The sequence below is a fragment of the Ovis aries genome, chromosome 3 (genome assembly GCF_016772045.2).
Source record: "Ovis aries strain OAR_USU_Benz2616 breed Rambouillet chromosome 3, ARS-UI_Ramb_v3.0, whole genome shotgun sequence".
In the NCBI taxonomy this organism is placed as follows: Eukaryota; Metazoa; Chordata; class Mammalia; order Artiodactyla; family Bovidae; genus Ovis; species Ovis aries.
Window position 1 is genome coordinate 156,020,773 of NC_056056.1, and position 26,421 is coordinate 156,047,193.

General features: G+C 40.9%; 1 protein-coding gene across 3 annotated transcripts in view; it reads right to left on the minus strand.

The window, feature by feature from the left end:
* The window catches only part of SRGAP1 (SLIT-ROBO Rho GTPase activating protein 1), a 298,594-nt gene extending 274,477 nt beyond the window's left edge, over positions 1 to 24,117 (minus strand). For all 3 annotated transcript variants that reach the window (XM_027967491.3, XM_004006501.6, XM_060412870.1), the window contains exon 1: positions 23,327 to 24,117. In XM_027967491.3, coding sequence (XP_027823292.2) covers positions 23,327 to 23,393 — 67 coding nt within the window. In that variant the 5' untranslated portion in view covers positions 23,394 to 24,117. The remainder of the gene's footprint in view (positions 1 to 23,326) is intronic.
* Between the last annotated feature and the right edge of the window lie 2,304 nt (positions 24,118 to 26,421).

Genomic DNA, 26,421 nt, shown 5'->3' on the forward strand with positions numbered 1-26,421 from the left:
AAAACATTAAGATAACACTAATGATTATTATGAAACGACTAAAAAGACAAATGGCAGGATTAAGTTCCAAAGTAACCTTCATTGATTCCTGAAAAAATTAAATCTAGAATTACCATACAATCTGCCAAAGCCAAAAGAAATGAAATCCCTATTTCAAAGTGATATCTTTGTTCACTGCAGAATTATTCACAACAGTCAAGTCACAGATATGCTTTTCTGTCTGTGGGATTTCCCAGGCGAGAATAGTGGGGTGGGTTGCCATTTCCTTCTCGAGGGGATCTTCCGGACTCAGCAACAGAACCTGTGTCTCCTGTATTGGTAGGCAGATTCTTTAACACTAAGCCATCAGGTAAGTCCATAAGGAATATTACTCAGCCACAGAAAACGAAGGCAGTTCTGCCACTTGTAACAACATGGATGAACCTTAAGCTAGGTGAAATGAGTTAGAGTTAGACAAATACTATACGATTTCATTCACAGGTGAACTCAAAAAAAAGTCAAAGTTATAGAAACAGAGAATGGCAGTTGCCAGGGGCTGGGAGGCAAGAAAATGGAGAGATATTGGTCAAACAGAACAAATTTCCATTTATAAGATGAATAAGTTCTGGACATCTAATGTACAGCATGAAAGTGAAAGTATTAGCTGGTCAATCATGTCTGACTCTTTCCAACCCCATGGACTATCGCTAGGCTCCTCTGTCCATGGAATTCTCTAGGCAAGAATACTGGAGTGGATAGTTGGCCTGCCATGCTCCTCTGTCCATTCCCTTCTCCAGGGGATCTTCCCTTCTCCAGGGATTGAACCCATGTCTCCTGCATTGCAGACAGATTCTTTATCAGCATGATGACTAGTTAACAATACTGTATTATTGATATATACTTAAAAGTTGTTACAAAAGCAAATCTTAAGTGTTTACACCACACACACACAAATTCATAACTGTGTGAGGTGACTGATGGATTAATTAACTTTAATGATGTGATAATTATTTCCCAATATACACATAGCTTAAATGTACAAATGTCATATGTCAACCGGAGAAGGCAATGGCAACCCATTCCAGTACTCTTGCCTGGAAAATCCCATGGATGGAGGAGCCTGGTAGGCTGCAGTTCATGGGGTCGCTAAGAGTCAGACAGGACTGAGTGACTTCCCTTTCACTTTTCACTTTCATGCATTGGAGAAGGAAATGGCAACCCACTCCAGTGTTCTTGCCTGGAGAATCCCAGGGACGGGGAAGACTGGTGGGCTGCTGTCTATGGGGTTGCACAGAGTCAGACACGACCGAAGCGACAGCAGCAGCAGCAGCAAATGTCAACTACATCTCAATAAAGCTGGGGAAGTAACGTAAATAGTAACCTCCATTAGCTGATACAATGGAATTATATATATATATATATACATATATATATATATATATATATAATATTCAACACAGATGGGAAAAACAAGTATACTCACATCTGTTGCACAGCTAACTCTAAGCCAAGCTTTTATAATGGCTTTACAAGAGTCATTTAATTTCATCTTCCCAACAGTGCTTATCCTTATTTTATAGACAAGAGAAATGAAGCTCAGAAAGGCAACATAATTTGCTAAAGGCCTTGTTCCTAGTAAGTGATAGAACTAGAACTGAAACCCCAGGTCAGATGGCTCCTGGTACTTCAATGCCTCCTACACAAATATGCAAATCAGGCATGACAAATGTTTACAGGAAAAATAACTAGGATGTTTTTCCATGGCACTACAATCTCAACCGCCTCAATTCTTCAGTCAGGACAAACACATACCTGTCTACTTCACAGAAGAATTGTGAGCATCAGGTGTGACTGGGTGCATGTATATTCGCTTGGTAACCTGCAAAGCACCTTGCTATTGGCTCTGTAACTATTCTAAAGGAAGGGAAAGGACCAATGGGTAGAAGGTGCATATGGGAAAGTGTACTGCAACTTGGAAAAGGAAGAACTTTCCTCCAATTACGTCTGCCCAAACTTCCTTCTGAAGGATTGAGCTGCCTACCTCCCAAAGGGTTCAAAAACAAGCCCACTGACTACTTTGAGATTCTGGATCGGCAGGAAGAAGTTGGATTAGATGACCTTAATATGCATTTACTTATTAAATTCTTTAATACCTAAAATGTCTTTAATGTCTTAGAACAGAATCTTTTCCATAGGAAAGGAATACCCTTCCCTCTTCAGCACCTTTATCCTGATTATTGGAGATTATTCTGAAATGCAAAAGACAAACGGCTACAAAAGAGAGAAAGAACTTCAAATGATCACCTGCAGAAGTAAAAGTATAGGGGCTTCTCTGGTGGTTAAGAATCCACCTTGCAATGCAGGGGATGTGGGTTTGATCCCTGGTTGGAAAACGAAGACCCCACGTGCTGCGGAGCAATGAAGCCTGCTCACCGCAACTACTGAGCCCCCACACTCTGGAGCCCATGGGCCACAACAAAAGATCCTGCATGGCATAACTTAGACTCAGTGCAGCCAAATAAATAAAGAAGTCAAAGTACAGGTAGCCATCTTTTCGCCTCACCTATTCACTCCTTCTTGCTCCAGTAGCTGGCTTACCTCTGGATAGTGCTCATTTGGATACATTTGGATTAGTAGCTTCCAAACTTTTTTGATGGTACATCCATAGAGGAAAAAAATGAACATACTCTCAACGTGCTTCCATTTCTACATTTCTACGTTATGTGCATGTACAGCTAATATATATCAGATAATACAAAAATACAAAACCAAAGAAATACAAGGTCTAAAAGCAGACAAAAAACATACAGCATTTTCTCCCAGGCCATCACCGTATACCTTGTTCTCCCCTTTGCAAGCCTGATCACACACGTCTTTCTCCCAAGCGTCAAGTCTTTTTGATTCCACCCCTCTTGTCTCCTTCATCTCTTACAGTTTCTACCCCCAAGGTCAAGGTCAGAACTGAAGCCTTCAATATGCCACAGTAGACTACAAGAAAACTTTTAAACTGGCCTCCTTTGACTCAGAGTTTTTCATCCTCACATCTGATCACATCATCCTAAATGGCTCCCCACTGTCCACACAGTTTAATGTTTGAATAACCTAAGAACATATAACGTAATGATCGTCATCTCACTATGTCATTTCTCACAAAACAAACTTTCCTCAATTTCTAATCTGGAAAATGATAGTAGAATGTACTTCACAGGTTTCTTGTGAGATTAAAACAAAATAATATGTGCAAAGTATACTTACACTGCCAGGCACATAATATACACTCAATAGCTGTAAGCTATTAATAGCATTACCTTCCTATTCTCATCTTGTTACTCTGTAAGTATTTAAAACATTAAGGTAATGATTCCTCAAAAGAAAAAATACAGAATCTTTGCAGGAGACTCTCCTTTACCAGGAATGCCCTTCCGTTCCTGGAGAACTCCTACCCATCCATCAAACCAAGCTGAAACGTCTCTTCCATGCTGCTGCTGCTAAGTCGCTTCAGTTGTGTCTGACTCTGTGCGACCCCATAGACAGCAGCCCACCAGACTAGGCTCCCCCGTCCTTGGGAGCCTGTATTAAAATTCTCTCAGGCAGAACTAATTTCTTCCTGTATAAAGTTCCCATAAATTTAACACACCTCTAACACACTATGTAGAAAATCTCTGTGTATTTCTCCATCTCTAAGTCTAGGACACAATCCATAAAAACCACATGGGATGTGTTTTATTAGTTATCAATGCAACGAACAACACTGAGCAACTACTATAAAGCAAGGCAGTTGTCTTAATTAGGAAAAAAAAACCTCCCCTTGGAGAGTCTACAGTTTGATTAAGGAGATACTCAACAGCTATTTGTTGAATGAATGAAAGATATTTAATTCCAGTATGATTGTAAAAGAATTTAAATCAGAGACCCCAAATCAAAAGTTTCAATGATCTTAACATAATGCAGTCACATTATAAGTACATTTATTAGGATTTAACTCCATGGCCATCTGTTCTAGGACGAGTCCAAGGGAGGGAAGGAAAATCTTACCTTTCCTCACCATCCTTTCAGTCTTTCAACTAGACTTTGGCGACATGTAAGTGTGAGGCCACAGTCTATGAGCAATGAGACACAGAAGTTAATTTCTGCCTTCTGAGTTTTCACGGACGCAGTTCTTGGTAACGTAGGGACTCAAGGATTTTCAAGAGTAATTCTGTTTAATTTTTCTCCTTATGGTTTGAGTTGAGATCCTAACTTACAGCAAAAATTGTAATTGTCTTGTAACTACTGCTATAGCAACGTCATGAATTGTCAGTGAACCTAGGGTTTTTTTTAAAAATCAACCAAAAACTCTCATGAAACATAACAGAATGTCCTACTTATGGAAAAAAAATCCCATCCTTACAGTAATTTGAATTAACCATAGTCGGAAAAACAACAAGCATTTCATTTGCTCCAGGGTTAGATGTCAAGTCTCCTGACTGTCCTAAGTCAGCAGTGATTATGGAAAATGGAAAGGTGCTATAGGAGGTCTTAAAAAGGCCACCTTGCCTCGTGCTCTTTTTCCTTAATTCAAAAGCACATGCAGATGTGCAGGGGAAATTGAAGCTTTATTCCTCAGGGGCTCATCAAGTTCCCACTTTAGTTTTCAATTTACCCAGGTGTGATGTGAAAAGACTCTATAATCTGAGAAACTAACAAATTACAAAGATAGGCAGGGGCAGTAGAACCAGAGGAGGAAGCTGAGAGCTACATGCATTTTCTATACTCTTAGCTTAAATTGCCATGATTTGATGTCCATTTACAGGAACTGAGAGCAGTTATAAGAAAGGTAAAGATTTTAGGGAAATTGGGAGGAAATTAGCATCCAAATAGGCTAATCTAAAGAAGTTACAAAATTGCTTTGACTCTTCCAGAGATGGGTCCCAAGTGTGGTCCCCATTCCAAAGCCTCAAGACCCCCTGGAACCTTGTCAGAAAGGCAAATAGTAGGGCTTGGGGTGGGGCCCAGCAAACTGCTACAACAAGCCCTCCAGGGGATTCTGATACTGGCTCAGTGGTTCTACCAGAAGTCCTAACACCTGGAAAAGGAGCAACAGCAACAAACCTTAAGTAAATTTAGAGAACCAGCTTAAAGAGATACTATTTCTTTCCCTAGCAGAAAATAAGACAAGGCAGGGCGTCTTTGTTGAGGAAGGAGCAGGGTGGGAGTAACAGGAGTTGAAGCAGCAATTTCTTACTCCCAAGAACAGAGCACTAAATATAGCAGGAGTATTCCAAATTAGGACATTTAAAATTCTTCTCCCCACAAATGCCTTTTCTATTGCATTCAAAGAGGCAGTTCCACCATGACTTTTCTTATCAAGTTATCCACTGAGATAATAATACAGTAACAGTTTAAAGTTAGTACGTAATCCTGCCTGATCAGTCATGTCTGATTCTCTGCGACCCCACAGACTGTAGCCCACCAAGCTCCTCCGTCCATGGGATTTTCCAGGCAAGAACATTGGAGTGGGTTGCCACTTCCTCCCCCAGGGAATCTTCTCCACCCAGGGATCGAACCCACGTCTCCTGTGGCTTTTGCACTGGCAGGAGGGTTCTATACCACTGAGCCACCTGGGAAGCCCCTGGTACATAATCGTTGAACAACAAATACAGCCTTTTATTTTAATTAATACAAACTCTGTTTATTAAGACAAAGATGGTAATCATTCTTCCTGGCTCTCTGGAAATTTCAAGAGTGTGATAAATGGCATGAAATCTAAGCATTCCATCTTTGTAAGGCAGTGTCCTTAGGCAGCTCTCTACAGAGGTAGAAGAGAGGTTTGAACCCTGGTGGCTCTATCATTTAGTAGCTGTGTGCTCTTAGGGAAACTATTTCAAGTTTCTAAGTATTGAGTTTCGTTTTCCCCACCTGTAAGGTGACACTGATATGACCTCCCTCAAAAGGAACACACTGTAGATGTTAGCTGCTAGCACGGTAGGCACTAACAATATTAACTACAGGCAATGTTTATACACTAAGTCCCTAACATATGAACAAGGTCTGTTGGAAGGTCCAACAAGGTCTGTTTACAAGTCCAATTTATCTGCAGGTCCAACAAAGTTAGCCTACATACCTAACTAACACGGCAGACGATATAGTACTGTCCTGTAATAGGTTTATAATCCTTTTCACACAAATAATACATTAAAAAAAACACACACACAAAATATTTTTAATCTTACAGTACAGCACCTTGAAATGTAGAATAGTAGAGTACAACAGCTGGCATACAGAGGCTGGCATCAAGTGAACAGGCAAGAAGAGGTATTGACGGGAAGAGGGAGAAGAAGAGGGAGGTGGCAGCGCTGAAGGATCATCAGCAATAGGAGACCGAAGGCAAGCAGAAATTTCACTCATGCCTGATGTTGAAGGCACAGGTTCTGGTTCCTTGCTGGGACCAGATACCCATTTGCATCTTTGAAAGTTCACAACTTGAAAGTTTGTGTGTAGGGGGACTCACTGTACTGTAACCAGGCACTTTTTCTGATTCATTATGAAAGGAGTCTAGATCTTAGCTCAAAACAATCAAACGATAAAAGACTTGAAAGGCACAGGGAACACGTGTTGGTGAACACAGAGAAGAAATCAGACTGAAGTTGTGAAGGATATAAACTGCTGAAGAGGGACATGAGATGAGTCTCTATCTCAGGTGTCTTGAGCAAGGGTGCTGCTCTGCTTAAAGAGAGGAGAGACACAGACACACATATACACACTAAATCGACATATCCCATCTGGAAGAAAATGAGAGGAGTACGCCTTTGACAACAGCTAGAAAAACTATGGTTCTCTCCATTTGTCTGGCAGATTTATTTTTGGCAACCCTTAACGAACAAGGAGAACAGGTTAAAGGCAGAGCAACCTACATCTCTAGCTGCAATGGTATTCATGAAGAAAACAATTCATTATCTCTCAAGGTTTTCCAACAGTAATGATACAAGGAATTGTAACAAAGTGCCTCTTTGTAGGTAAAGGTCCTAGAAAGCCTATAAAAACAATTCTTTTAAGATTGGGTCCAGTATAGCTTCTGGTGATTGGCTAAATATCTCTCATTGCTTTTCTAAAGAACCATTAAGATTCCCAGTTTTTAGTGTTTGCTTTGTAAAACTGAAATCTGTTTAGTAATTTTAATCTCTCTGGAGATGAATGAGTTTTAAATTATTTAAGAAAAACATCTGCCATTAATAAAGACAACAGCTTCAGGTATAACAGTAGTAAATAAGTCATTATTATGGTAGCTCATTTTTACTGAGCCCTTACTAACTGCCAAGAGCAGTGCTAAACTCACTATGCATGCACTGCTATATTTAAAATGGATTGCTGACAAGGACCTACTGTATAGCACAGGGAACTCTATGCGGCAGCCTGGATGGGAGGGGGTTTGGGGGAGAATGGATACATGTATACGCACGGCTGAGTCCCTTTGCTGTCCACCTGAAACTATCACAACGTCCACTGGCTCTACAGCAATATAAAGTAAAAAATTAAAAAAAAAAAAAGAGCAGTGCTAACTTCTTTTCAGGCATAATTTTATTTAATCCTCAAAACAATTCTTATAAAATAAATGTAATCATTATACTCATTTCCAAGTTAGAAAACTGAGGTTCCAGAAGAACCGTAATTTGAACTGCACTTATCCAAGGTATTAACCTCTCCACTGTGCTGCCTTTTTAAAGGAAGCCCAATCACTGAAACTGATGAAGATTCAAAGTACAGAGGTGGCCACTGGTAAATGTCACCACTGTCCCATTCGAAGGGCGATCTTGTCTCTAAATCAACAAAGAACAGCAAGTAACAGTAAAAGCCATTAAAGGGAAAAGACAGCTCTCTCTACACGTCTATGGAACGGTGCCGGCCAACATTGCTCACACACAGGCCCGAGCACTGTCGGGTGCAGATCCACAATGAGATAAAGAGCCTGTGCCAAAACCTAAATCAACACATCACTAAGCACTGTTTAGTTTAGCTGACATTTGTGTAGAGCAAGACTTTCTGGACAAAGGAAGCAGGGCCATGATTTACCATATCTCCTCATGGACTGTTAGTGAATGGTTCTGACCAGCCCTGGTCTACCGTCCAGCTCTGAGCAGCAACAATCTATTGTTGAATCAAAGGCAAGTCTACAGTAACTATCCTGCAAATGACCACATTTGTCCATGAAATAGATAGGTAGGTAGGTAAATACTATGAACACAAATGCCAGTGACGCCACTGGAAGGGTAAACTGCAAATGATGTGAGAACTGCCATTTTTTGCCTTATCCGTTCTGTAGTTTAGCCGAAAACAAATTTTTATAACCATGAAAGTTATTGTTTTAAAAAGAGAAACTGTTTTCTTTTTCTATTCTTACCAAGTATTTTTAAAAATTAACTAAAGTCCCTGGTGGCTCAGAGGGTAAAGCGTCTGCCTGCAATGCGGGAGACCTGGGTTCGATCCCTGGGTCAGGAAGATTCCCTGGAGAAGGAAATGGCAACCCACTCCAGTAGTCTTGCCTGGAGAATCCGATGGACAGAGGAGCCTGGTGGGGTACGGTCCACAGGGTTGCAAAGAGTCGGACACGACTGAGCGACTTTACTCACTCACTCACTCAACTAAAGTCCATACTTTATTTGGGATTCCCTTAGTTTTTAACTAATGGCCTTTTCCCACTGCAGAATCCCATCCGGGATTTGGTCCTCAGGTCTCCTTAGGCTCTTCTTGGCTACTAAATCTTTTACAATCTAAAGTTGATTACTATTGCTTCCAGAGCCAGAGTACATAAAAATGGCAATACACCAACACTTTTTAAGCACTTACTATGTGCCAGTCAGTCTGTTTGTCCAACACTCTACTTGTTTTACCAATGCTCTGAGTGAAGTACTATTATTTCTATTTTATAGGCAAAGAAAGTAAGGCAGGATGAGAGGAAGTTATCTGCTCACAATCCAATAGCTGGAGAGTAGTTGAGGCAGGATTTGGACCCCAGGTCAGCAGTATGATTTCTGAGGCTATGCTACAAACTACTATGCTATACAGAATACTTATAAATTTATGCAGGTATGTTTATTTCAGAGTGTTACCTGGTATCTGAAAATGGGACATAGGAGAATGTCAGAAACTGCCAGAAGATAACTGACCACAAAGACAATAAAAGTCATTTTTATTGCGTTTGACAGTGCACCGGGCTTTCTGTACATTATTTCACAATTTAATACCAAGACCAATGGAGGAAAAGAGATACCTAACAGAAAAGTGACTAAAAATGTTAACCTGACTAGGAGGTAGAGTTCCTAGTCCCAAAAAAAGATATATCTATTTGTAGATTAGGTATTTGGAGAATATAGAAAAAATGTGTACCATTAAAACTCTGAATTTTATAAAAATACAGTCTGGAAATTTCTCAAACATGCACTTTTGGTGACACATTTGAGAGTTCCCATTATCATTTTTAAAACAATTGTAACTGAAGGTCAGTTAGAAATGGAGTGGCCATTTGAAAAAGCATTCACTAACACACACTCTCTCTTTGTAGTAGTATACTCAGCAAACTCTTCTAAGGGACATGAAATCTAACAAATTCTCCTTTCTAAAGTCTCACAGTTTACCAGCTTTCTGTGCCATATTTTCACTAGGGAATGCATCTACTGTCTGTAATGATGAAAATAAAGGTGAAAGGTGAGCACAGCAAAGAAATGAGAGGAAATTATTCAAGTCAGGAGTCAGCCCAGAAAACATTCCACTTTGCTAGGGCTGCTTAAGGAGAAGGCAATGGCACTCCACTCCAGTACTTTTGCCTGGAAAATCCCATGGATGGAGGAGCCTGGTGGGCTGCAGTCCATGGGGTCGCTAAGTTGGACACAACTGAGCGACTTCACTTTCACTTTTCACTTTCATGCATTGGAGAAGGAAATGGCAATCCACTCCAGTGCTCTTGCCTGGAGAATCCCAGGGACGGGGGAGCCTGGTGGGCTGCCGTCTATGGGGTCGCACAGAGTCAGACACAACTGAAGCGACTTAGCAGCAGCAGGGTTGCTTAAGGAGCCTTCTAAAGAGGTGCTCTTTTTACCCAGCTGTCCTTATCTCTTTGTCCCCTGAAGACAGGGAGTAGGCAGCTTCCTGCAGCAATGGCCACATCTTTGGCTCTGAGCTCCAGAGTTACTGCTGGTGTTTGTGGGTTATAATTTGACTGAACTGTTGTACATCATCAATATGTGCACAAGGGAAAGCCATCACTGATCCTCAAAGAGAACTGTTCATTGGACACTGACAAGACATCAAAATACGCCACACAGCCATGACATGGAAAACAAGATGAGTAAAACGACTTCTTTCTGCTCTCTCTTCTTTGGTAAATAATGTTGGCAGTCGTTGGCAGCTTACTTCCATTTTTCAAACGTGCTACATTCACAGCCAGACTAAAATCTGGACGTCAAAAGTTCCTGACTTATATAAGATAAGCAGACACCTATTGTTCTATCTTAACTGCTGGAGGTCTGAGGGACAGAACTGTTTTTGTAAGCCGCACCTTCAGAATAATAAAAGCAAATAATAAAAGGGCAAAAGTCCAAAGAAAGGTCTTCCACAGATCAACGGAGAAGGAGTTAGAAACGACAGCCCAGAAACTAGGACACCAAGCACTTTAAGAACTGCTGGGACTTTGTAAACGCTCCTTATGCTACACTGGCTATTCCACTGGGATGCCAAGAAGGCTAGAGGGTGCTACCTTTTCCAGGGGGCCCTGAATTATTACAGGTCCCTGCAGCCAGCTCTAGACTAGAACTCCAAGGGATAAAATGGTAGAAGTAGCTCTGAAAGGAAAGGAAAGCTGTTACCTGCAAACTCCAGGAATGAAAGACCAGACTCTGCATGATTAACAGAAGCAAGACCCCAGTTCCCCAGCAGCACCTCAAGATTATTCAGAAAAGTGTGGATGTTTTCATGTGCAGCCCATACCAAAGCCTTTCATTGATCCTCACTACAAATTTTCATCCCTAAAATGCACATATCCTGGATTTTTCCACGTGCAGACATATACCTATTCACGAAGAACTTGAAAGTGTTAGGATAACATTATTTGCTCTCCTCTTCAGTGTATGGATCTTGGGTTATAAGCATCATTCTAGAGCGCAGGGACTATACCCCTATAATTCTCTTTAGGAAAAACATAGACTGATTCTTCCTAGTAACTTGACCTATATATATTTTTGGGTTCTCCTGCTAAAACAGAACTTGATATTGAATGAAATAAAAATAATTGTATGAAAGTTACTGAGAGTAGATTTAAAAGTTTTCATCACAAGAAAAAATATTCTATGTGTGGTGATGTACTTACTATAGTGTTCATTTGGCAATATTTACAACTATAGAATCATTATGTTGTACACCTGAAACTGTGCTGTGCTTAGTCGCTCAGTTGTGTCTGACTCTTTGAGACCCCATGGGCTGTAGCCCTCCAGGCTCCTCTGTCCATGGGATTCTCCAGGCAAGAATACTGGAGTGGGTTGTCATGCCCTCCTCCACACCTGAAACTAATATACTATTATATAATGTTATAATATTGTCAATATTAATATGTCAATTATATCTCAATAAAAAATGTAATAAACTGATGGGCTTGGAATTCCCTGGTGGTCCAATGGTTAAGAATCCACCTGCCAATGCAGGGGACATGAGTTTGATTCCTGGTGCAGGAAGATTCCACATGCCACGGGGCAACTAAGCTCGTGCGCTCCAACTACTGGAGCCTGTGCTCAGTAACAAGAAAAGCCATCACCGTGAGAAGCCCGGCAGCAACTAGAGAACAGGCCACGTGCAGCAACTAGAGAACAGGCCACGTGCAGCAACAGAGACCCAGAGCAGCAACTAGAGAACAGGCCGTGTGCAGCAACTAGAGAACAGGCTGTGTGAAGCAACTAGAGAACAGGCCACGTGCAGCAACTAGAGAACAGGCTGTGTGAAGCAACAGAGACCCAGAGCAGCAACTAGAGAACAGGCCGTGTGCAGCAACTAGAGAACAGGCCACGTGCAGCAACAGAGAACAGGCTGTGTGAAGCAACAGAGACCCAGAGCAGCAAGAAAAATTAAGTAATTTTAAAAAACTGATGGGCTAAAAAAAAAAACCTACTGAATAACAGACTTCTGCTTCCTACAGTATATTGTAAATTTAGATAGATAGCCCTGACTCTTCTGACTGAAACTAAAACGAAGGATAAAATATTTTTAAAATATGATTTTAATCACATCACCAGTTTTCATCTAAGTAAGGAATTTTAAAAGCCCTCAAACAAGATGAAGTCAGTATAAAACAGGTCAAATGATAACAAGTGCTATGGAGAGACAGAACGTAAGAGAAGGAAGATGGGAAGAGCCACAGGAGGTTGAGGCTTATGATCTTAAATAGCACGGTCAAAGAAAACATGGTCAAGGAAAATATTTCAAAAGATCAGTATAACCAGACCATGTTCTAGAATGCCAATGCAATTAAGTTAGAAATTAAATGAAATAATTTTGCAATCTTAAAAACTTAAAATACTTTTAAACAGACTATGAGTCACAGAAAAAAATCACAATGGAAATTAAAAAGTACACAAAACCGAAAAGATAAGAAAAACATTACATGTAAAAATTTTTAGAGATATACATTCAGTTCAGTTCAGTCACTCAGTTGTGTCCAACTCTTTGTGACCCCATGGACTGCATGCCAGGCCTCCCCATCCATCACCAACTCCCAGAGTTTACTCAAACTCATGTCCATTGAGTTGGTGATGCCATCCAACCATCTCATCCTCTGTCTCCTTCTCCTCCCGCCTTCAATCTTTTCCAGCATCAGGGTCTTTTCAGACAAGTCAGCTCTTTGCATCAGGCGGCCAAAGTACTGGAGTTTCAGCTTTAACATCAGTCCTTCCAATGAACACCCAGGACTGATCTCCTTTAGGATGGACTGGTTGGATCTCCTTGCAGTCCAAGGGACTCTCAAGAGTCTTCTCCAACACCACAGTTCAAAAGCATCAATTCTCCTGTGCTCAGTTTTCTTTATAGCCCAACTCTCACATTACTATATATAAAATACCAATAGGTAAACAAAGACCTACTGTATAGCACAGGGAACTATATACAGTATTTTATAATCTAAAATGGAAAAGAATCTAAAAAAGAAAAAAATATATATTTACATTATAACATATATATTCAGTTTTTATATAACTGAATCATTTTGCTATATATCTGAAACTACCACGACACTGTATATCAACTATAGTTAAAAAAAAAAGAAAAGGTACATATGCTATCCTCTTAAATTGAACAATAAACATGGAAAAATAATCTTAGAGGAAATTTTATTACCTTACATGTTTACATTATAAAAATTAAGAACTTGGAAAACAAATAAGAATTTTAAAAAGGATCAGCAAATAATGGCTCACAAAAAAAGTAAAAGGAAGGGAATCATAGGGAGGAAACATACTAACAAAATAGAAAACAAATACACAATACAGTAAATCAAAGAAGTATAAAACTAGTTCTTTGAAAAGACTAATAAAATAAACATACCTCTGGCAAGGTCACTCATGGAAAACAGGGAGAAGACACACATACAAACAATTGTTATTAACAGAAAAGAAGTATAACTGCAGACGCTGCAGAGATTAAAAAGGTGTGAGGATACAGTAAACAATTTTATGTCAATAAATTGGAAAATTTGTCAATTTAAAAGCAACGGTGGTTTTTTTTTTCTTGATGAAAATACTAGACCTAGATGACTTTAGTAAACATTTAAGAGTCACATAGCTCCAGTCTTACATGAATTCCTCCAGAGAACAGTAAAAGGAAATGATCTGCAACTAATTTCAAACACTTCAAAAAAATAAATTACTCTCAGAAATTACTCAGACTGCAATGCAGTAATTATATTTTTTAAAAAATATAAATAGCCTCACTTTTTTTTTTAATGTAAAGTCATACTTCTTTATATACCTCATAGGTAAGAAGGAACCATTGTAAGAAATTCAGAATACTCAGAACATAATTTTAATAAACTCCACAAGATCAAAATTTGTTAGATGAAGCAAAAACAGTATTTTAAGGGAAATTATCATAAATATTTATTAGGGGAGAAGAACAGATGCCTTTCTTAAGAATAACGCTTTTGTTAGAAATAACGTTTACATTAAGAATAAAAAATGCATTGCCTTAAATGCTTATAATAGCAAAGAAGGACAGAAACAATGAGCTTGAAAGCTACTAGGAATAAAACTACCAAATGACTCAACAATCCCACTACTGGGCATATACCCTGAGGAAATCATAACTGAAAAAGATACATGTACCCCAGTGTTCATTGCAGCACTATTTACCACAGCCAGGACATGGAAGCAACCTAGATGTCCATCGACAGATGAATGGATAAAGAAGTTGTGGTTCATACATGCAATGGAATATTACTAAGCCATAAAAAGGAACACATCTGACTCAGTTCTAAAGAGGTGGATGAACCCAGAGTCTATTATACAGAGTTAAGTAAATCAGAAAGAGAAAGGAGAAGAGAAAAGAAAAAAAATGTTGTATATTAATGCATATATATGGAATCTAGAAAGATGGTAATGATGAACCTATTTAGAGAACAGATTTGTAGACACAATGGGGGAAGGAGCGGGTAGGACAAATAGAGAATAGCATTGAATGAATCTGCTGTATGACAGAGACCTCAAATCTGGTGCTCCGTGACTACCTAGAGGGGTGGGATGGGGTGGGAGGTGGGAGGGAGGTTTAAGAGGGAGGGCAAATATGTATACCTATGGCTGATTCAAGTTGATATATGGCAGAAACCAACACAATATTGTAAAGCAATTATCCTCCAATTAAAAATAAATTTAAAAAATTTAAAAACAAATGAGCTGTATGTCCAACTTAAAAAAAACAGATAAAGAACAGAATAAATCTGAAAAAAATTTAAAGGATGATAATAAAGATAAGAGTAGAAATCAATAAAAGAGAAAAGAAAAAACAACAAAAATAGACAATCGCCTTTTAAGATTCAGTGAAGAGATGAGATAAAAATAAATATTTTAAAATAATATTTTATTTTTTATTTATTTTTAAATTTTTATTTGTTAGCCACACCACATGGTTTGTGGGATCTTAGTTCCCTGAACAGAGACTGAACTTGGGCCCTCACAGTGAAAGCTTCCAATCCTAACCACTGGACTGCCAGGGAATTCCCTAAAATGGTATTTTAAATTAAATACAAATCGGCCCTTATTTCAAAAATATACTATCATCGACATTATGTCAATGTGTCTGAAAACATAGGGAAAATGGAGACATCTTTAGAAAAATATAACTTATCAAAACTGACTTCAGAAGGAATATAAAGAATAAATAATCCTATCACTAATAAAACTAAAGCTTAACTGTTGATAAGCAGTTAAAAGTTCTTCACACAAAGAAAATAACTAGACTCAAATAAGCAGTTTTACGGACCTTTCAAGAGAAGGAATATTCCAAAATTTCAAAGTCTTCCACGAATAAAAAGAGAAGCAATACTCTCCAATGCATTCTATGAGGCTAGTATAAGTGAAAAAAGAGCCCGACAAGGACAGTGTCCGAAAGCAAAGCCATGGGTCTATTTTGTTTCAGAATTTAGAGACAAAAACCAACCAACCAAGCAAAAAACAATAAAAAAACACTTCCCTCCAAAAACTCTAAACTAAATACTGGCAAACTGAATGCAACTATTTACATATATAATACAATGCTGAAGACAGGTTTAATTCTGGAATACAGAGATGGTTTACTATTAGAAACTCTATCATTATTTCTCATTACATTAACTGATTAAAGAAGAAAAAATAATATCAATAAATGCAAAAAGATAACTTTCAACCAGCTATTAATGATTAAAACTTCAAGGAAACAGAGAATATGTGATATCTTACCTAACCTGATGAGAATATCTATAACAAAATGAAAACAATCATTATCCTTTATGGGGGAAAAAAGGCTTGAAAACACTCCCTTTAAATACAGAACAAGAAAAGAATGCCAATTCACTACATTTATCAACTTCATACTCAAAATTCTGCCTAGGGCAAAAACAGAAGAATAAATTAAAGCCAAAAGGATTGGGAAGGAGGAAATGTAATTGTCTTCATTTGCAAATAATAAGATTTTGTAACCAAAAAATGAACAAATTTTTGTAATAATAATAAACTAGCAAGGCAGCTGGATATAAGACTTTTATACAGAGGTAAATGGCATTTCTGCACACTGAACTGAACTGAAATGACATTTCTGCACATCAGAAACAATTAAAAAACAATTTTAAAAGAGACATCATATACAGTAAGAAAAGTGAAATAAATCTAACAAAAGACATAGAAAATATAAAACTTTATAGTAAGATATTTAAAAATAACTAAATAAATGCAGAAATACTCATATTCATGTGTAAGTAGAATTTATAATCTAATATAAAGATGCCAGTTCTCTGCTAATTGCTCTATAATTTCACAGTTTTAATCAAACTGCCAGTGGACTTCCCATGGAAGGAAAACTGATTCTAAAATGCACATGAAAGAGAAAGGATCAAGATCACCAAGATACTTTTGAAAGGGTATAAAGGAGGAGAATTTGGCCTACTAAACATAATATAAATTATTCACTAAATTGTAAATAATTATTAGAAAATATTTCTCCACACCATAAAATGTTCTTCAAAAACCCATGTTAATGTCTTCACATGTATAAGTTAGCTAATCATTCCCAAGTAGAATTTAGTTAACTATTCTCCACTGCTGGACATTTAGATTGTTTCCAGCTTTGTGACTTTCTAAAGATGTTACATTTGAGTTCAATTTAATTTTGTGATAATACTTGATTGTTGGACACCCTAGATAATTCTGTGATGAACATGTTGGTTATACTAAGGAATAATAATTCAAAATGATTATGTTATTCATTCAATTAATGTTTAATGAAGCTCTATTGGAGATGTGGGAGATAACAGACAATAATTTTTAATATCAAATTGCTCTGTTATCACAATAAAGCTGGAAAAAAGCAGAGTGTTCTCATAAGCAAAAGCAAATGAACAGTTACACGCAAAAAAGCTCATTTCTACATTGATTTCTTAAAAATTTATTTTAATTTATTTATTTGGCTGAGGTGGGTCTTGTTGCAGCTTGCAGGATGTTGGGGCATCAAACTCAGCTGCAGCATTTGGGATCTAGTTCCCTGACCAAGGATGGAACCTAGACTCTCTGTATTGGGAGCATGGAGTCTTAATCGCTGGATAACCAGGGAAGACCCTCTATAATGACTTTAAAACAAAATATTTTGCTATGAAATTAAGTCAGAGACTTTATTGGACATTATAAGAATCCTTCTTGTCACAGGACTACAGTTCTCATTTTCCATTTGGCATCATTAAGCTGTGTGCAAGCTCAGTCATGTGGGACTCTGTGACCCAATGGATGGTAGCCCACCAGCGTCCTTTGTCCATGGGATTTCCCAGGCAAAAATACTGGAGTGGGTTGCCATTTCCTCCTCCAGGGGATCTTCCCGACCCAGGGATCGAACCCACCTCTCCCGTGTCTCCTGCATTCTAGGAGGATTCTTTACTGCTTGAGTAAACAGGGAAGCTCATTTGGTATCATTAAAGGAAGAGAACATTTTAAACAAAAGTTGTAAGCAAACATATGGCAGCCTAGGAAATGTGCTTCTCGGCTCTGTTATATATACTTGGATAAAAAGCAATGACACACACACACACACACACACACACACACACACACACACAAAATCCACCTTAGAAGGAGCTGGGCATCCCTCTGGTTTGCCTATTACATATCCCTTTTTAATTTCACCATGAAATTCACTCTATTCTGTGTATAGAGCACTTTATTAGAATGGCTTATAATCGCCCACTTTGGGATCTATTTAGGCAGCAGATTGGTGATTATGTATTTGAATTTCAAAAAGCTTATCCAACTCAGAATGTAAAAAGAAGCAGTTTAAACTAAAGAAAATAAAAATGAAACAGATAACAAAGCCTAATTTTGAAAGACTATTCATTAGGGCCAAGCCTGTAATAAAGCCTTTCTTCACAGAAGCCTCACGAAGGTAAGGAAGTAAGTATACTATCAATATTATTCCCATTCTACAGATGAAGAAATTGACTAACAGTGGTCAAATATATCATTAGTAGCAGGGCTGAGTGGCTAACACCAAAGTTTCTGCTCTTTGTATGTTCTGTTTCTTCCCATCCTGAGATATCAGCAGGTGAGCACAAATATGCTGTTAGTAAACTAGAAGGTAACTTGGGCCCAACAAATAAAAACACCTTCAAGTAACTAAAAATGTCTTCAAGGAACTGTCTCTAATATCAGTTTCTGACTTCAAACCACTAAAACAAAAAGAGACTGAGCAATCAGACATACAGTTTACTTGGCTTTTGTTCTTTTCAATCTTAATTCTCAGTGGTATAATTTGAAATAAAAACAAGTAGCATAAAAAAGGGTCTGATCAATCCACAAAGTAGACTCTCAATTGGACCAGAGCTGAGGATGTAGGGGTTCCTGACCTATTTATCTCGGCTTGGAGTAAGAAACCAATATAAATGGTTAGAGCTCAGATTTATCATCCCATAGCATATGCCAACCCTCACTGTATTTCAGAAGAACATGCTTTGCTTAAAAATTTCTCCAGAACTATTCCTTAAGATATTTTCAAATTCATGAAACTAATCAGATTTTCTGGACAGTCTAAGAGGTCTTATTATAATGGCTGCAAATGTGTTACATTTGTACATATTCACTTATTTTTTCCCCTTGATCTCAAAGGCATGATGTGAAGCTACTGCCTGGGCACTGTAGTTTCTTGAAATGATCTTGGTGAAAAAAAAATTTTTTTAGCTGCTGTTAAACACTTTAATTAACTCCTCCTGTTACTAGATAAGAGTTGTTCTCTCTTTCACCTAGGTATGATTTCTTCAATGGATGTAAAGTCTAAATAGGTAAGTGTTCTATCTCCTACTCTACTTTGCAAGGAATCTAAAAGCAAACCAAAACTTGGTTTGGTTTGGAACTGAAAAGCCGAGGACCTGGGTTCCAGTCCCACATATATTATAGTTAATTGTGCAACTGACATTATGCCTCCTTATACTGTATAAGCAGGCTGGACAGGAAATGTTTAAAGTCCTTCCCAACTATAAAATTTTAATTCACAATTTAAACTGTCATTTTCTATTGCAAGCTAAATGGAAGAACATTAGACGTAGACACAGGTTCCGTATGAGTGACAGAACCACTTTTAATTTCCCCACTGAAACCTATCACATGATGTGAGGTCCTATCAAATTGAATTGGCAATTTCTTATGCTCCATCTGCCACCAAAATGTACTATTTGTAGTTCAGGCAGCAGGGTGGTTAAAGAACAACAGATTTTCTTGGCACTTCCTGCACATATGGCATGTAGATGAGAGTACGAGATTATCCCTTGGAAAATACTGCAAATAATAGCTGTCATTCTTAGCAACCAACAACACGCATTATTAAAAACAAACACAACTTCCCATCCACGAGTTTCACCTCATAAAATGTGTCTTTTGATTCTTCTGACTCCCGTAGGTGAACCCATATTTTTTATATGGACTCTATAATATTTCTGCTGCAGAATTCAAAAATTACTAGATCTCTGAAATCCACAGATAATCTTCAAAACTTCTGCTAGCCACTTGCTATGATCTTTTCCACTGCTTAAGTTTTTTGCCAGAGATGCTAAAAGTAGTGTAGTCGACTGGTTTGAGTTTCATATACTTTTCCAGACAAGCTTGCTTTTTAAGGCCCCACACAAACAAGAGATTAATTTCTCTGCATTCTAAATCTTTGGGAAATTGACCAACATGCATGAAAGAATCCTTCTCCTCCTAACACATGCCTTTTAAATTATTGCTTGGGGGCCTTTGGTCCTTGATTTAAACCCATCTATTCCTTTAACTAGTCATAATCTCCGATTTTTCTCCCTCTTACAATCCTGTGCTCTACTTTTCTGAACATGATTTTATTATTTTTTCTGTATTCTCTATGTGAATGAATATAAGTGCTCAGTCATGTCTGACAGCCCGCCAGGTTCCTCTGCCGTAGAATTTTCCAGGCAAGAATACTGGAGCGGGTTGCCACCTCCTACTCCAGGGGATCTTCCTGACCCAGGGATTGAACCCACCTCTTCTGTGTTTTCAGCATTGGCAGGTGGATTCTTTACTACCGCTCTACCTGAGTATTACACTTTTAATTCCCTGAGAACTCAGATATGAATTTATTACGAAAAAAGTTAAAGCAAAGGTGACTCTCCCATACATGTAAGTCATCCAGAGAGTTCAATATATGTGGCTTTATTAATTTGGAAGAGACCTGTTAAGAGTCTTCTCTTAATAAATCCAATACAGCTAGATTTTCCTCCAGCGATAGAATGAGCCATCTTTCTTTTGTTTACCATCAGATGAAATACCTGCTAGAACTGAAAGAGTTGGCTGTTCCAAAACCACCTATCTTTAACTAGTGGACTAGCATTCTGCCAGGGTGAGACACTCAACCTTAAAGGGGGGCTCAGGAAAAGAAACAGAAAACCAGGATCCTACCTCTGAAACTATTTAATGAGGGACCTATTCTCACTTCACAGACGGCAGGCCTCAGGCACTATTTAACTCTCATTTCTCTGTCACTGTCCTCTTGATGTTGCCTAGTAAGTTCAGGCGAATTTGTGCCATTCAAAGTGCGTATGGTCCAATTCCATCGTATTTCCCTATTCCCATATTTACATACGGATATAAGGAGCTGGTATCAGGGGAAACGAGATCAAACCAGTCAGTCCTAAAGGAAACCCTGAATATTCACTGGACAGACTGTAGCTGAAGCTTCAACACTTTTGCCACATGATGCAAAGAGCTGACTAATTGGAAAAGACTCTGATGTTGGGAAAGGTTGACTGCAAAAGGAGAAGGGGGCGGCAGAGGACGACATGGTTAGATTACATCACCAACTCAATGGACAGGAATTTGAGCAAACTCTGGGAGATAGTTAAGGACAGAGGAGCCAGGTGTGCTGCAGTCCACGGGTGGGAAACAACTTGGCACCTGAACAACAACAATCAACAGAATATAGCAAAAGTGATTCTGGAACTTCTGCGGCTAGGTGGTGAGAAGCTTTGCGGCGTTCCCCTGGGTATCTTAGACCCAGTTATCATAAGAAGTGCAGTTGTCCTGAGAGTGGTGTGTGAAAAGGGGAAGATAACAGTTCAGCCCATGGGGTCATAAAGAGCTGGCTATGACTTAGCGACTGAACGACGACAGTAAGTATCTGGGTTAGACACAGGACGTGTAAGTATTGCAGAGGAAGCAGATGAACTCTGGACACAGGCCCTGATGAGAAAGGTAGTTCAGGTGTAGTAAACAGTCATAAAGCTGCCTGGGGACTCACAGGTGAGTGAGGAAGGGTGAAGGGAATAGAGAGATCACTTTTTATGGGTTGGAATTTGTTCCAAAAATAATTTTCACCATGTTCATAACTTTTTCTTATTTGATGGACACATTTTAAACAAAGCAACACATCCTGTTTTATTTATTTTTAAACCAATGTTGAGGGCCTAAACTCTCAAAGTACCGCGTAACTATAGAATTCATTAATCATGAGAATATTTTTCACATAAGGACTTGATCATGAACAAACAACCTTAGAGCAGAAATAAAGAAACCAATTCTTGGAAGTACATGCTGCCAGTCAGCGCTGCAGATAGCACAAAATCCAGACTGCCACCCCTTGAAGACTTGCCACAAAGAGCCATGTGGAAAAACTGCACAGAGAAATGGTGATTGTGAACAGGAGTTCTACCTGGGAAAGGCTGCTGGATTTGTTAAGAAAAGAAAGGTTATGCTCATTAGAAAGTTAATCTGTCTCTAAGCAAATAATTACTTCTCTGCTAAAATAACTTCTATGTCAATGTAACCAGTTCCTACAATCATATATTATCTTAACTGCAAGCAGATAAAAATCTGTGTTTCCTGAAGAGTGTTCATCTTAACTTCATTACTAGAGTCAACCTAAAGGAAATATAAGTCCCTGGGCTTGCATATCATGTTTGCCTCTAGTCATAAGTTGGTCCAGATTCTCACTAATTGACAGAGGGTTTCCCTATTCAGGTCCTTTCACTGGACTCCAGGCATTTTCACAACTTGGCCACACAAAAGAACTCCCAGGTTGTTCCTGCCTTTCCAAAGACAAGTACAGGAATGCCTTTCTCTGCAGCCCTTTCATAAGATTGTGTCTGTACAAACACAGGTGTTTTCAAAGCAATTTTTATCAACTTTGCATTGACTATTCCAAAGAACAGCAGTAATCTCAACACTCCATCCATTGTCTCAATGCTACCAGTGATAGAGGAAAAGCTACCAGTGATAGAGAGAGGAAGAGGAAAAAATAAACAACAAATATATGTTTATTAAACACTTCAACAGCAACACAAAATACTTGTACCAGGGAGAAAAAATATATTTTAAACCGCAAGACACATTAAGTAAAATTGCCATGATCAGCCATAACTAGATTCCTTCATTAGGCGACCACATAAATGGTCAAACTACTACTCAAACAGTCAAACCCTTCATTTTACATGCAAGTGGCCTCCAGCAAATGATAAAGCAATATTCCCGTGTGAGTGTGAAAGATGGCACTGAATTCCGGCCCATTATAGAGGAAGAGTCAGATTCCACTAGTCCTTTCTTGGTTTAACCGCCAGGCTTTTAGGGAGCTAGCTGTTTTATAGAAGGGGGACTCGCCCTGATAAATTAGTGATTAGTGCAAATGTCGCCAGTTTCCTGCACTCAAGGAAGCTCTAGACCACTTCGGGTCCAGACTTCAGAAAAATGACTCTTTAAAAGAAAAAAAAAATTACATGACAGTGTATCAATGGCTGTGACAATAGTATATTCTAAAAAACATAAAATAAAAAAAGATGCCGGTGATGATAACTGGGGGGGGGGGGAACCTCTGCTGCTGCCTACCTCCTATGTAAGCTGCCGCTGAAGGTGGTTAATTTAAACCCAGTTCTCCCCTACTGGAAGTGGCGAGCGGGCAGCGGGGGAGAGCCACCCGGTTTCCAGCTCCCCGTGGACCTGACGGGACTGGGACTGAGACTGGCTTGCGCGAAGCCCCGGATGGCTCAACCAGGCGCTCCAGTTGTCTCTCACCACCTTCCTCCAACGCAGACCCCCAAGTTAGAAACGCAACTCCCGGAGCACAATGACAAGAAAGCACACAAAAGGAGCAAGGCAGCCGCTCCCATCCGTACCTTTGACTTGACTTTCATACTCGGCGATGATCTCTTTGTCCTTTTTGAATCTGCTCGGAGTGGACATTATCCAGCTGTTCTGGGTTTGCTTTCAATGGGCAAGTTCTGTGAGGGGTCACCGACCAGTCAGTCTCCTCGGAGAAGCAGAGAGTTGTACTCCCAAATGCCGGGAACCCAGAAGCAGCACCGACGGGAGGGAGAGGAGGAGGAGGAGGAGGAGGAGGAGGGGAAAAAAAAGGAGCGAGCCGAGGACTAGATTAACCCGGGCGCTGGCACCATACTCTCGGGATCGAGCTGCCGTCGGCGATGCGGAGGGGCGCCCAGGGCTCGGGGCCGGAGGGGGCCGGAGAGGCCCGGCGCGCCGGCGAACTCCAGCAGGCGAGTGGCGGGGGGCGTCTCCCTGCCCACCCCACCCGGAGCCCGGCCACTTCCTCTACAGCCGCTGGGCGGACGCGGGGATCGCGCCGGCGCTCCGCACCATTGTTAGCCACCCGCACGGGGAGCGTGGGGCAGGGCCAGCCGGGGAGGGCGGGCGCCGCGACCCTCCCTTCCTGCTCAGCCGCCCGCTCCGGCGCTCAGGGGTCCCGCCCGGGCTGGGGATGCTGCTGCCGCTCCTCCGTCGGCACACACGGCTGCTACTGCCCCGGGCAGGGTAGAGGAATCGCAATCCTAAAACGAGTCCCGGGCGGCCGCCGCGAGGGCGGCTAACGCGCTGTAAGAACGCGTCCTGGGCGCAGCCCCGGCGGAGTTTAGGTTTCCACCGCCGGCGCCTCGCGGGGCCTCCGCCTCCCGGGCCACCGTGCGCCGAGACGGCCTCTTTCTCCCGGTCCCCCTTGCCGCTGCTGCCCCCAGGAGGCCGCCGGCTACCGGCACACCCGCACGCGCCCCTGGAGGAGCCGCGCCCCTGGCGGCCGCAAAGTTGCAGGCGCGCTCACGGCCCGCGGCTCCCCGGCGCCTGGGGAGTGAGCTGCGGGCGGCACCGGCCCGGGCGGCCGCGCCGGGCTCGGCGAGGCGGGGCAGGGCTCGCGGGAGGGGCCCGATCGACCTCTCTTCTCCACCCTCGCCCCGCTCCTCCCCACCGGCGCGGTAAGCAAGCGCGGCGCTTCTCCAGGAAGATGGATGCCTCTTGTGGCCAACCGCAGCCCGACCCTGCGTGCCGAGCCCGGCGGCCGTGGGCGACGCCCCCAGCGCCTCCCCGGCTTGCGTTGCCCCAGCCGCTGGAAAACCCCACCCGACCGGTGGGCAGTCTTCGAATCTGTGTGAGGGCTGTGGTGGGGCTCTTTTGAGTCCAGTGGGGAAAATCAGACTTTGGATGTCTCCATGAAAGAATAGGATGTTACTCCCAACCCCAGTAGAAATACTGGAGTCTGAATTGTCTTGGATGTTAAGAATAAAAATGTAAAAAAAGCTAAGCTATTCGATCAGGCAGAGAAAAATATCCATCTTGAGCACCGTATTCGCCCCATCCTAAAAGTAGCTAGAGAATGTCAGCATGGTGGGAAAGGCGTGGTGGGGAAACAGGTAGTACTTAAGATATCTCTGGGTTTGGGCGGACACATTTAGCGTTTGGGACCTTCTCCACTTCCCAGGGGCTCAGTGGTAAAGAATCCGCCTGCCTGTGCAGGAGATGCGGGTTCGATCCCTGAGTGGGGAAGATCTGGAGGAGGAAATGACAACCCACTCCAGTATTCCTGCCTCGAAAATTTCATGGACAGAGGAGCCTGGCGGGCTACAGTCAACAGCATGGAAAAGAGTTCGGTATGACTGAGCACGCACGCACAATGTCCTTCTCCAATATTACTGGCCTGATTTATCAAAGTGATTTGTCCAAAGGCGTGTCCGTATCAAATGGTGCTAGATCTAAACAGAGTAGGGACTTTGAGACTTTATTCATTCTTGTATCCAGTGATAAGATTTCTTACTGTAGGCCAACCACCAAATATGAACTAGGGACTCAAGAGAATTCTGCCCTAAAGGGTCTCAAGATCTATTGTTGTATAAATAAGTAATTACGGGCAGTACTGTAGAGCTGTAAGAGAGCTACTCCCTCTTTGGGAGCCTTGAGGAAAGAAAAATGCACCGAATAAAAGGCTGGGGGAGAAAGTCTTCCCAGAGAAGAGATATTTGTACTGGATTTAAAGGGCTGCGATTCATGGGGTCACAAAGAGTCGGACACGACTGAGCGACTGAACTGAACTGAACTGAAGTAAGTAATTTGCCACCTTGGAGTAAGTGTTGCCTTTCAGAGAGAAGGAAAATCCTACTCTGGGGGGATTGCAAATGAGTTACAGGATGCCCTCCTCTGAAATACCAGATCTTTGACAGTAGGTGAAAATTATTAAAAAAGTAAAACATACGTGTGTTTCAAGTGAGTGCGTGCATATTGTTTTTAGTTATATAGCTTTTTTAAATTTGATTTTTAGGCAAATCTTTTTACATTATAACAACAGAATAGAATGTAAGGAAAAAGTGAAAAAAATCTTTTCTTTCCATTTTGCGACACAGGAATCCCTGACTGCCCTAGTTTCATGCGGGGATGTTTTATGTAAGAGTGTTGGGTGAAGAGCCAGATATCCAAAGCAGAGGCTGAGAAGGAAGGTCAGGGCCAAATGGGAGAGGCCTCCTGTGCTGAGCTGTTGAACACAGTTCTGCAGACAGCAGTGAGCCTTTTAAGCAGAGGACTGTCATGATCACATACATGTTTTATAAGGGTAACTGTTGGCAGCGTGGAAAGACCATTTGGCCAGGAGGGTAGAGAGACCAGAGGCAAGAAGTGTACTTTGGCAGTCAGTTCAGTTCAGTTGCTCGCTTGTGTCCGACTCTTTGCGACCCCATGGACTGCAGCATGTCAAGGCTTCCCTGTCCATCACCAACTCCTGGAGCTTACTCAAACTCATGTGCATTCAGTCAGTCATGCCATCCAACCACCTCATCCTCTGTCATCCCCTTCTCCCACCTTCAATCTTTCCCAGCATCAGGGTCTTTTCAAATCAGTCAGCTCTTCACATCAGGTGGCCAAAGTATTGCCACCATCAGGTGGCAGCATTAGTCCTGCCAATGAATACTCAGGATTGGTCTCCTTTAGGATGGACGGG